This window comes from Periplaneta americana, chromosome 17 (genome assembly GCF_040183065.1).
Source record: "Periplaneta americana isolate PAMFEO1 chromosome 17, P.americana_PAMFEO1_priV1, whole genome shotgun sequence".
NCBI classification, from domain to species: domain Eukaryota; kingdom Metazoa; phylum Arthropoda; class Insecta; order Blattodea; family Blattidae; genus Periplaneta; species Periplaneta americana.
Genome location: NC_091133.1, coordinates 293,805 through 306,738, shown reverse-complemented (window position 1 = coordinate 306,738; position 12,934 = coordinate 293,805). Strand labels below are relative to the sequence as shown.

The 12,934-nt window shown below is 37.7% G+C and overlaps 1 protein-coding gene across 2 annotated transcripts in view; it reads right to left on the bottom strand.

The window, feature by feature from the left end:
• Positions 1-8,115: 8,115 nt before the first annotated feature.
• Positions 8,116-12,934, bottom strand: part of LOC138693450 (zinc finger protein 665-like) — a 28,255-nt gene continuing 23,436 nt past the window's right edge. For both annotated transcript variants that reach the window (XM_069817421.1, XM_069817420.1), the window contains exons 5-6: positions 11,528-11,601; positions 8,116-10,674 (exon numbers count right to left, since the gene is read on the bottom strand). In XM_069817421.1, coding sequence (XP_069673522.1) covers positions 8,796-10,674; positions 11,528-11,601 — 1,953 coding nt within the window. In that variant the 3' untranslated portion in view covers positions 8,116-8,795. The remainder of the gene's footprint in view (positions 10,675-11,527; positions 11,602-12,934) is intronic.

Below are 12,934 nucleotides of genomic sequence, written 5' to 3'. Positions count from 1 at the left end.
CCGTAAAAATAGGAAATAATGTTGTAATCTCCGGATTTTTTAACGTAGGAAATGATTTACTTTTTTAAAAAAATCAATCTCTGGCATACATTAAAACTGATAGATGAACATTATATAGTTAAAGTTTTCTTATTATTTTATAACTTGACTATTAAAGTTTCCCTAAATATAAAATATGTAACACGTAAAAATGAACATATCTGGTCTGGAAAAACAACAATGAGGAGAAGAATGTGGTAACTACTAATCAAATTGGTGATTAAAAAAAATTAAAGTAGAAATCTTTTTATTATAGGTTCATGTCAGTGGCGGTTCCTCGGGGGAGGGAAGGGAGGAACGTCCTCCTCGAATTTTTCTTCTTTTGAAAGTAAATACCAAATGAAATATATGCCTTGAAATTCGAGGAAGTTTCGATAATTTTTAAGGTCACAGCTATAAGAAAACCTCGGTTGATGGCGTTTTAAACCACGCGCACTCATGTGGTGCTAGAAAACTGTGAGCAGGATTCGAGATTGTTTGTGTGGAGGAAAGTCAATCCATTCCTCCTTTACTGCAGTTAACAGACATAGACAACAGCGCACTAGCGGCCAGAGAAAGAAGCAGAGTTTTAAAGCAAGTAAATGAACGGATAGGGAGAAGATCCTCCTCTGAATCAGCGCATGGGCGGTAAATAGAAACCGACTGGTCTTGCAGCAAGCTCGCTACCGCTGCCATCTAACGATGCTGCATTAAACCAGACTATAACACGTCATCTAGAAGGAGACACAATAAAAACAGTTTTAACGCAAAGCTATGAAAGACACTATATAAACTTTTTTTTAAAATTATAAATCAAAATATATTATTCATTCCACTTTATATAAGCTATATACATGGTTTGAAACTTTCGAGGATATCTGAAAGTTGAAGTTTGATTTATATAAAACAAAGAGGAAGTAGTCCTAAGTTAGTATCGCAGATCTTCTTGGCCTCTGAAATTCACTTTCATTCATTGTCTACTAGATAGGACAACAGCCAAGTTGTCATTTTTTTACAAATATATTTAAAATTGAAGGTACTGCAAACTACATTATTTTTAACACAAAAAAATTAATCGGCCACCGGCAGCTTTTAACAATAATGGTAGTATGATTTTACAAGAGCTGATATTCTTCAAAAGCATGTGATACTGAACTTGTAAAATGTACATATGGCAACACAGACCACATGGTTGGGTGCAGTGTTCTCGCGTTCCTAACAGATTATTTCTCATTCCCATTTCCGTAAAACGGTTCCGGTTACGTGTTAGTAGCTGGTCTCTTCCAACACGTGTGATGCTGTAGTGTTCGTGAAAAATGCAGAGAGGTTGTGAATTTCCTTGTAATTGTTAATTTGTGCAATTATTCAATAATGAATGGAAGTGAAAACATATTATATTTTGGACAATGTAAGAAACTCAGTTTACAAAAACAGATTATTGCTATACAAAAGCGAAGGCCAACCCCAACACTACCTGGTCTTATATGTATGCATGTAGGCTAATTTGTGGCTTGTTTCTCTCAAGAAGGTGTCATTTGCACTGTTAAATTCTTTCCTCCTCGTAAGAAATAGGCAGGAGCCGCCACTGGTTCATGTATTGTAATAGAAGGTTATAATAACATTTTATGTGATTTTCGAAAGTGCCTCCGGAAATTGTGGATAAATCTCCGGATTTTTGTCATTACAACCTCCGGAAATATTTTTTAAAGGTCTGACAACACTGATAAGTGGAAACAAAACACCTGTAGAGAAATGCTGAAAGAACGTGACGTGTACCGTCCTCACTATTGGTACACCTGAGGTGTATCTTTCTCTCATCCTAACGCACATGGGAACTGGTTGTTTTGTTGAAAGAAGTATATGTAATATTATTTATATTTCGTTAATTTTGCCGTTGTAATGTTGAAATATTGTGAAGCATAGAGCTGTACCGTACGTAAGACTGAATAAAAAAGAAGTGACATATAGTCTACTTTACTTTTCCAAACAAGCCTGGGCATAAGAGACACAGAGACCCTTGGAAGTTAACAGGGTAGGATTTATTTAATGTAATTGGAATTTAGAAAATAGACAAGCAGACTTAGAAATGAAGTAGACAAGTACCAATTACACTGTTTTATATTTATAATTACAAGATTAGTTGTAATTTAGGTACTGGCATATATATATATATATATATATATATATATATATATATATATATATATATATATATATATTAATAAACAGCAGTACTTCAATTACATGTCACAGGAAGAACAATTGTTTGTATACATCTCATTAATGAAATATGTTACTAATCATCGATGAATGCAATGAAGGAGGAAATGAGATGGCAACCCTATCCAATTATCTGCTGGCTTAGTTGCATCATGACTGATGCCTCAATGGTGTCATGACTTCCAACCAGTCTTCGGACAGTTGGCTACACAATTTATAACAATATTTATTGCCGTTCACCCATGAGAAACGATGGGAATCCTAGTCAATTTGTACCACATTATGACGACATCCAATGTGGGAGAATGTCGACCTGTAACTTCCACCAAGAGTCATTTTCCGCTTTTCCAGTTCTGGCCTCAGGACTTACTGCCATTCACTCTTGTCATACTTTCTATGGAAACACTTGCTCTCAATTTCTACTATTCGATCATAACTTTCGTCAAAACTCCCAATCTACCTACTGGCGTCTCTCTTCTCGCAGAGCGAGATCATGCAACATTTCAGCATCTTCCATAAATATATATTTCGTAGTCTTATAACACAAAGCCTAAATGGTTATGAAGGAATACAAATACGAAATAACATCATAAATACAGAGTGTATAAAAATACGTGTACAAACTACAGGCATGGTTTCCTTACACCAAAAGAAGGAAAAAAGTTCATATGAATATATATCCCATAATCCTTTGTTTCCCCGTTAGGAACTGTTCAATACACTGGTACACTCATAATATGCCAACACACAAAACTCATAACCAAAAATGTCGAAATGTCCTCCTCTTGCTTCTAGACATGCATGCACTCGTCGAATCATGGACTGTCACACCCTTTCAAATACTCCGGGATGATGTCGAATGGTTTCGCAGGCTTCCATGACACGTCGATGAAGAATTTCTTGATCCGGGATGTCTGCTCCATAAACCAATTGTTTAAGGTGCCCCCAAAGATAAAAATCCAAAGGATTGAAGTCGGGAGAACGTGCTGGCCATTGAACTGGTCCTCCTCTACCTATCCATCTGTCACGGTAGACACCAGTCAGTGTATCTCGAACAAGGCGACTAAAATGTGCTGAGCCCCATCATGCATGAACCACATGTTTTGTCTTATGTTCAGAGGCACATCTTCGTGCAGTAATTCTGGAAGAGTGTTTTGGATAAAGTCCCTGTAGATAGCACCTGTAAGACGTGCTGGTAGAACGTATGGTCCTACCAGACAGTCACCTGCAATTCCAGCCCACACATTAATCCTAAATTGTTGCTGATGTCTAGCCTGAAATACAGCACGAGGATTACGATCTGCCCATACGTGTTCATTGTTGAAATTGGTAATTCCATCTCTCCCAAACGTTGCCTCGTCTGTAAACAAAACTGATGAGACAAACAATGGTTTGGCTATTTGTGCTAGAAACCATCGGCAAAAGTTCTCCCGTGGTGGATAATCGGCAGGCGAAAGGCCCTGGACACGTTGCATATGATACGGATACAAGGGCTGCTCGTTAAGTACCCTCCATGCTGTACTGTGTGATGTACCAGTTGCCACAGCCATTTGTCTTGTACTGATACCTGGATCGTCTTCGACACAGTGTAAAATGTCTTCTTCGAGGTTCGGCGTACGAACAACTCTTGGTCTTCCTCGATCACCAGTCTGTGGTGCAACGGTTCCTGTCTCAGCAACGCGACGATACACAGCAACAAAGGTTTGATGATTCGGTTGTCTTCTGTCTGGAAACGCTATCTGATACAGCCGTACAGCCTCGCGTCCATTACCATTCGCGCGTCCATACATATAAATGATGTCAGCCTGCTCACGAAATGAATATCGTCCTGCCATGGTTGAACGAAACACGTTAACTCACTCCACGTTCACAATTGCAACGTTGAAGACAGGCTAATGACAAATGTAAACAAGTCTCAATGGCAACACTTCGCCATCTGCAGTACATTTATGATACGAGTCACAGCCTTCTATGAATGAGTGCATAAAGAAATGAAATTCTTTTGGTGTAAGGAACCCATGCCTGAAGTTTGTACACGTATTTTTGATACACCTTGTATATAAACTTATGGTTACTTTATTAACATTTTGACAAGTACACTGCATTAGTACAAATGAGTTATATGGTACACAATAAAACATTAATGGAAACAACAATGTGCATAATTGAACAACGGTGTTCTTCTATGAATACAAGCCTGGAAACATAAGCAAAGGGTCATTAATGAATTTACTGTTCTAAAAAAGGGCAGATATTTCAGTGCAAACCCAGGTTTCTCCAATATTTCCCATATATTGCCCACATTTTTCTCTCTTCATATGATCCGTACATCTTAATGTCTATCACCTGATATATTCTTCTGCCCCGAACTCAACCCCATTCACCATTCCTTCCAGTACTTCCCTTAGTAACCAGTTTCCTCTCAATGAGTGACCCAACCATTTCCTTTTCCCCTTCTTCTAGTGTTCCCAGACATATTGCAAAGAAAAAAAAATACGGGACACTTATCAGTTATCACTGAGTAAGTGTAGTATGCCCACCCATCAAATATGCCAATCTATAAAAGTAAAGTTTACTACACAAAGACTTTCTTAACTAAGGGTAAGTAAAGAAATAGTAAACAAAATTGTTTAGGAACAAATCTGCATTTAGTTTAAGCGGCTTTATATAAGTTGCCTTCAAATTTCTTTTACTAAGTTATTACAGAAATAGCTACAAAATACTCTACTCAAGCCACAATATTCTTATAGATCAATCCGGATTGGCCTTACAATATTTCTCTGAAGAATGAATTTCACTTAACAATTGTTTATTTTGAAGACTCGTGTCATGAAAAGCAACACAATCCTCACTGAAGAAAGCTTGTACAACTAGCATTAATTTTACGGTTCCTAAAGATAATTTATTTCTCACTCCTTAGAGCGTTCATGTGAGACAATAATCTTTCGACGCAAGCATTTGTTCCAGGGATACTCATAATGAACTCCACTATCCTCTTCAAATTTGAGAGTTCTCCTTCAGTACATTTAAAAAGATACACCGAGACTTCATCTAAGCATTTGGTGTTGCATTCACTCGCCTTGAGAAATTAATAACTCACAATAATTGTTCCATAATAGCCCATCTACAATGCAATCATGAAGTGAGATGTTTTTAATTTGTAATAGAGAATAGACATTGTAACCGTTGTCTTTTTTTTTTTCTCAGTTTAGAAGTCTAAAACATGCGAAGGATAGCTGTCCGGAAGACTTTTCTCGGGACAACAGGACGCATTAGCGAAAAACGGAACGATCCCTATTTTACGGGACATCTGGAAACCCTACCTTTCTCATCCATTTCAGTTACATTCTTTTTTTCACCCACTCTTTACAACACAGCTTCACTTCTTATTCTGTCTGTCCACTTCACACGTTACATTCTTTTTCATATTCTTATTTCAAATGCTTCTATTCGCTTCGTCGTAATGTCCATGTTTACTGTGACGGGAAATTCTCCGAAGACACACAAGGCGAGGTATGGATACAGTGCATCTCCTGTCATGGCCGGTGTCATGAAGAGTGTGCTAGTTCGGAAAATAAAGATCAGTTTGTTTGCGATATTTGTAGCGAATAAACCCGCAAAGGACATTAAAATTAAAGAACACTCTTTCGTATCAGAACTATCTTGAATTAACCCTAATGTGTTTCCTTAATTTATATCGTGTTAATTACTTATGTCATTAGTGTTATATTATAGCCCTAATATGCAGTGTCAGTATATAATTTCTTGATAAATAATTTTAGATTCATTTGAGACAGTCTGTTAAGGTTAATTTTGTCTGAAAACTTGGATTGAGATCAGAGGGTAAAGTGGACCCTAGGGTGCACTTTACCCGAACATGGCCATGTAAAAAAAGTGAAAAATAATGTGAACTGCTGCATAAATAAGTAAAATAACAATGTTACTTCATACTTCAAAAGACTAACGATAATTGCTATACTCATACAAAAATTATGTGATTTAAATAAAAGAGCAGAAATAGAAATTTCAAGAGAGGGGTCCACATTACCCAAACTTCCTCTAATAATAATAATAATAATAATATAATAATAAATGAATACGGGAAAAGCGTAGACAACAGCGGTCATGTAAAGTATATTAAGTTTCTTTCATTATTTACGAAAAGGTAAGGTGTATGAATTGAACAACAGGAAGGTAGTACCTTAGTTTATAATATGTAATATCTTTTAATATCAAGAATGACAGCCTTTTATTGTAATATAATTGAGACGTAGAACTTTGGGAATTACGTCTGTTATCCATAAAATATTGCACGAAGCATTAGTAAGCAATGGCGAGTCCTTTAATTGTCCCAAATGTCAATGTTATTTAAGTATTCTATCAATATTGAGTAAAGAACAGCGCTCCGAGCGGCGGAATTGGCATTATGAGGGAACAACTTCAGACCCGTATTTCAAGCGCTTTGCGCCACCTTGTATCATATCGTAAGCAACGGTTGAGACACAGGATCCAAACATCGTCTATCTTATTGCATAATCCAGTAACGCTTTGCTTCAAATAAATTGAAATTAACAGCTTTTCCTTATTTCTCAGTGACAAACTATTTGTAATAATTTCTTATATTCTATAAATAATAAATTACATTACAAAATATAATGATACATTATAACATTATGTATCAAATTCGTTTAATATTTGAATACAATATAATATAGGTATATAGTTTTATTCTTACAGGAGTTCTGTTCTTCCATTTTCAGCACTAACAAATCATTACGTATTTCAATTGTTGTTGGGGTCAACATCTCAACTCGAAATGTAAAGGAACTCTAGTGTCTACATATTAGAAGTACTGACGGATTTATTATTTCATCGCTCCAATTTATTTTATTTCAGTGTATAATGTATCTAGATCACTTAATTGTATGTGTTATATTGCTGCTGTGTCGAATGCTAGCTGGTGCGATGTCAGTGACAAATCCTGGAAGAAATGAGAATCTCACGCTAAAACTGGTTTGAAGGCCATTGAAATCAGTCCTGCTACATAAAGGGTACCGACACGAAGTGTCCATACTGTATAATTATCTATATTCGGATATCCCTTAGTATCATCTCCTCTACTGCTAACAATGCCATATCAGCAAATCTCATATTTATTCTTATTCTTCTTACTATCAGTCCTCCCATGTTCAGAAAAGAGTTATTTAAACGCAGGTTAAACTATTACAAAATGTTTATACAGAATTTCTGGAGCAACAGTAACAAATATAAATGACACTCGGGAGGAAATTAAACGCAGAATAAATATGGGAAATGCGTGTTATTATTCGGTTGAGAAGCTCTTATCATCCAGTCTGCTGTCCAAAAATCTGAAAGTTAGAATTTATAAAACAGTTATATTACCGGTTCTTCTATATGGCTGTGAAACTTGGACTCTCACTCTGAGAGAGGAACATAGGTTAAGGGTGTTTGAGAATAAGGTGCTTAGGAAAATATTTGGGGCTAAGCGGGATGAAGTTACAGGAGAATGGAGAAAGTTACACAACACAGAACTGCACGCATTGTATTCTTCACCTGACATAATTAGGAACTTGAAATCCAGACGTTTGAGATGGGCAGGGCATGTAGCACGTATGGGCGAATCCAGAAATGCATATAGAGTGTTAGTTGGGAGACCGGAGGGAAAAAGACCTTTAGGGAGGCCGAGACGTAGATGGGAGGATAATATTAAAATGGATTTGAGGGAGGTGGGGTATGATGATAGAGACTGGCTTAATCTTGCACAGGATAGGGACCGATGGCGGGCTTATGTGAGGGCGGCAATGAACCTTCGGGTTCCTTAAAAGCCATTTGTAAGTAAGTAAGTTATACAGAATTTCTTACCAAGTCAATTCTAGTTGTAATCTGGTTAGATACAAGCAGCATAATACTGAAAGTGATTCTACTCAATTTCTGAGCTAGTTAGACATGATGGATGAACATCCTCCCTTCCTGCAAAATATACGAGGAGAAAATAGATTTATGACAAAAGATTAAATGAACTTTCATGTTCCTTGCACAATGTATTTTAAAAGCATTTCTGTTCTCGTTGTCGTTTTCCTTCCTGGTTTATTGTGGCCCTAAGAGTTTTATCCTACAAGACAGAGAAAAATTACCAAACCTTTTCATCAGTATTTTTGAAAACACATTTAAAATAATTTTCCAAGAAAAGAAAAACATCTTTCAGAAATATCAGACTTAAGAGGCTACTCGCCCATAGCTGTTAACGGCTTTTAAGACTACCCGACCTTATCCACAAAAAACTCATTCCAAAGGTTTCTCGCCTATGTGCATACGCAGATGTGCTTTCAGAACACCTGAGATATAGATACATTTACCACAAATATCACATTTGAAAGGTGCAACCTCCGTATGCAGGCGTTTAAGGATGTTACTTCACCCGACTTCGAGTAACACTTACTACAAAAAAGGCATTTGAAAGGTTTCGTGCCAGACTACACAAGTTCATTGGCTTTCAGGTAAAGCTACTGCGAAAAATACTTACCATAAAAATCACATTAGTGAAGTTTCTCGCCAGTATGCTGGCGTTCATGGACTTTTAGGTGATATGATTGCGAGAAACACTTACCACAAACATCACATTTAAAAGGTTTCTCGTCAGAGTGTAAACGTTTATGAACTTTGAGGCTAGATGACTGCGACAAACACTTACCACAAACATCACATTGGAAAGTTTTCTGACCAGAGTGAACTCGTTCATGATCTTTTAGAGTACTCGACCTTGAGAAACACTTACCACAAAGATCACATTTGAAAGGTTTCTCGCCAGAGTGCACACGTTCATGGCGTTTTAGGCCACTAGACAGCGAAAAATATTTACCACAAACATCACATTTGAAAGGTTTTTCCCCAGAGTGCACACGCTCATGGCATTTTAGTTCACTCGGCCGTGAGAAAGAATTATCACAAACGTCACATTTGAAAGGTTTCAGGCCAGAGTGCAGACGTTCATGGCGCTTAAGGTAACTCGATTCCGAGAAACACTTACCACAAAGTTCACACTTGAAAGGTTTCTCGCCAGAGTGCACACGTACATGGCGTGTAAAGGCACCCCTCTCCGAGTAACACTTACCACAAACATCACAACTGAAAGGTCTCTCGCCTGTGTGCTGCCGTTCGTGGATTCTTAGGTTAGTTGAATACGAGAAACACTTACCACAAGTATTACACTTCAAAGGTTTCTCGCTAAAGTGATCACGTACATGGCGTTTAAGGACACCAGTCTCCGAAAAACACTTACCACAAATATCACATTTGAAAGGTCTATCGCCTGTGTGCCGCCGTTCGTGGATTCTTAGAAGAATTAAATACGAGAAACACTTACCACAAACATCACACCTGAAAGGTTTCTCGCTAGAGTGCTCAAGTACATGGCGTTTAAGGTCACCCGTCTGCGAAAAACGCTTACCACAAACATCACATTTGAAAGGTCTGTCGCCAAAGTGCAGACGTACATGGGCTTTTAGGGAACCCAACTGCGAGAAAGACTTGCCACACATATTACATTTGAAAGGTTCTTCCCCAGAGTGCACACGTTCATGGCATATTAAGGCACTCGACCGCGAGAAACAATTACCACAAACATCACATCTGAAAGGTTTCTGGCCAGAGTGCACACGCTCATGGCGCTTAAGGTAACTCGAATCCGAGAAACACTTACCACAGACATCACACTTAAAAGGTTTCTCGCCAGAGTGCAAACGTACATGGCGTGTAAGGGCACTTGTCACCGAGAAACACTTACCACAAACATCACATTTGAAAGGTCTCTCGCCAGAGTGCACTCGTACATGGCGTGTGAGGGCACCCGTCTCCAAGAAACACTTACCACAAACATCACATTTGAAAGGTCTCTCGCCAGAGTGGACACGTACATGGGATTTTAGGTTACCCAATCGCGAGAAAGACTTACCACAAATATCACATTTGAAAGGTTTTTCCCCAGAGTGCACACGTTCATGGCATTTTAGGAGACTCGGCCGCGAAAAACAATTACCACAAACGTCACATTTGAAAGGTTTCTGGCCAGAGTGCATACGCTCATGGCGCTTAAGGTAACTCGATTCAACTTGACACTTGAAACGGTTTTCCTCGGTGATCGGACTTTCATGAGTTTTTAGGCTTTTCGAGTTTGACAGAGTCTTATCACAAACTTCGCTTTTGGAAGGTTTCTTCCTTACGTCCATAGATGAACGACTGTTCAGATTTTTTGCAATCGAGGAACATATTTTAGACAATTGTAATTCCAACTGCTTCTCATCTTCACGAGTCCGCTCAGGGTTTCCCGAGGAACTCGACTTCCTAGGAATCTCGTTCTCTTCGAGAGGAAGACTGGCCAATTCTGTTGGTACATTAGACTCATTCCTAGCTGCAATCCTGAAGTAAATATACTATCAGTCTATAAAACATTCACAAGAATACAATTCATTATTGAATATTCAAATCAAAACAAACCTATTCCATGAGGAGGTACATTACGATTAGAGATACATGCTCATATATAATTTATGAGTAATGTGCAAGTATCAAAACTGACTAAAGAATTTGGACTTCTGTACAATAAATTTCATAAGGATTACACCACGTTAGTCAACTCTCAGTTACTTTTCATTTTTAATGAGCCTCTCTGTCCACAGTCACATGACTTTGTTTTACTCTTTTTCGACTCGAGCATGCTATTTTATTCGACTGTTTCGTAATTTGAGACTACACATGTGTTATAACCTTTTCTATCTTTTATTTCTGTGATACCTAAAATCTTTATAGATTTTAATTTTGTCACTTTAAAATTAGAGAAAACTGCAGTGGAACATTACTGATTCCATTTCGCAGTAAGCGTCATCATGAGAAAATCTGATTGGTATTATCTCTAACTTGGTATTTATTGTCTTGCGAAATTTAACTAGTAACAATTCCAATCATTTTTAAATGTTGAGTAGAACTACTATCAAGAGCACTACCTACAAACATTTGAAGTAAATTGGAATTATTTCTTCGCCATTTTGTCCAGTATGCAGTACATAATTTCCTTGGCAATTACAAAGACTTCAATTATAAAGAAACTGTAGAAATTCAGTTGAAGAGTTTCAATTTCCTAGGCTGCAATACGAGTGTATGCTTGTCCATCTGAATTATTTTGTTGAAAATCTAGGCACTTTTAATGAAGAATATGAAGGAAGGTTTGAACAGTACTTATGGAAACCAGACAGTTCTCGCACACTACACTCACCTTTCGGCGAGAACCTCGTTGTCGTCAGGCGTCACATCCACTCTAGGCTCCTCATTGAAGTCACTGTGCGCTTCCTACAAAAACAGAGCAAATAAAAAAGAAGATGGCTTAATTTACATTAGCAAAAGGACATCGATTTTAGTTGCCATACAAATGTATAAAAGATATGGGGAAGATATTTCATGGGGCACATCTTTTCCTTGTAGAACAGTGTTTTCAATATTTTTCAAGAAGTTGCACACAAAGGTGTACCAGTAGTTTAAAATGCTGTGTAATCTGTTGTTACCAAGTTGGAGGGGAATTTCGAGGGTTTTAGGAGGAAATGACTATACTATGAGGTCTTGGCGTAGAACTATACGGCGAGTTTACTCCGGCGAATTCCTGGATACGACATCGTGAATGCCTAACCTCTAGCGAGTGGCGCGAAGCTATTAAAATGATTGCACACGTGTTTTCCGGACATCCTCTGTCGGCGATGCCACAGAGAGCCAGAAACACTTGCACATGTCCTGGGCTCTTGTCCGCACGGTGAAGTACTCCGTAACTCACGACACCATAGAATTCGTTCTATGATCGCCGAACAGTTTAGATCAATAAATTTTCAAGTGTTCGAAGAAGTTCACGGACTGGCAGACAATGGCAGTACAAGAAGAATAGACATGATTGCCATCCCGCCAAATAACAACAACGGCTACATCATCGATCCCACCGTTAGATTTGAAAAACAAAAGAGCCAACCTGAAGATGTAAATAGGGAAAAAAACATCTATGTACGTACCGTTCCATATTTCATTGACAAATACGGTCTACAACAAATTGAAGAAATAGGCCTTATGGTTGGAGCGTGCGGAACTATTCCCGGTTTCTTCTTCCAGACCTGGCAACGTTTCGGCCTACAGAGGAAGGCAATTGATGACATCGTTCTTGCAGCTCTGAGAGGATCAGTATTTATACTCCGCAACCATCTCTACGGTCAACAATGGTCTTCAACTAATTAATTAGTAGCTACTTATTTATTCAGTCATTTCTTGTCGTGGTTGTAAGACACCCTTCAACTTAAACATATATATATATTATTTATACTTCCAACTGCCTATTGCACAATATGCTCTGTCTCTGTGGCAGCCTGTTAATACAGGGAGATGTTATCTTTTCGATAAATAAATAAAAAAAAAAACAAATAAATGAGGTATATCAGTATGCATTAATATATTAAATATCATATTTTCAATTTTACATGAATTATTTATGAGTCAACATACGGGGGAATGAAAATATGATGAATGGTGAAAAGGCACATGTTGCAAAAGACGAGGAGAAGAGAAACAAAATACACATTAATCACAAATTCAAGTAACACAATTTTTTAATTTTTATTTAATGTTTATGATAGCTATTGAAAATGTA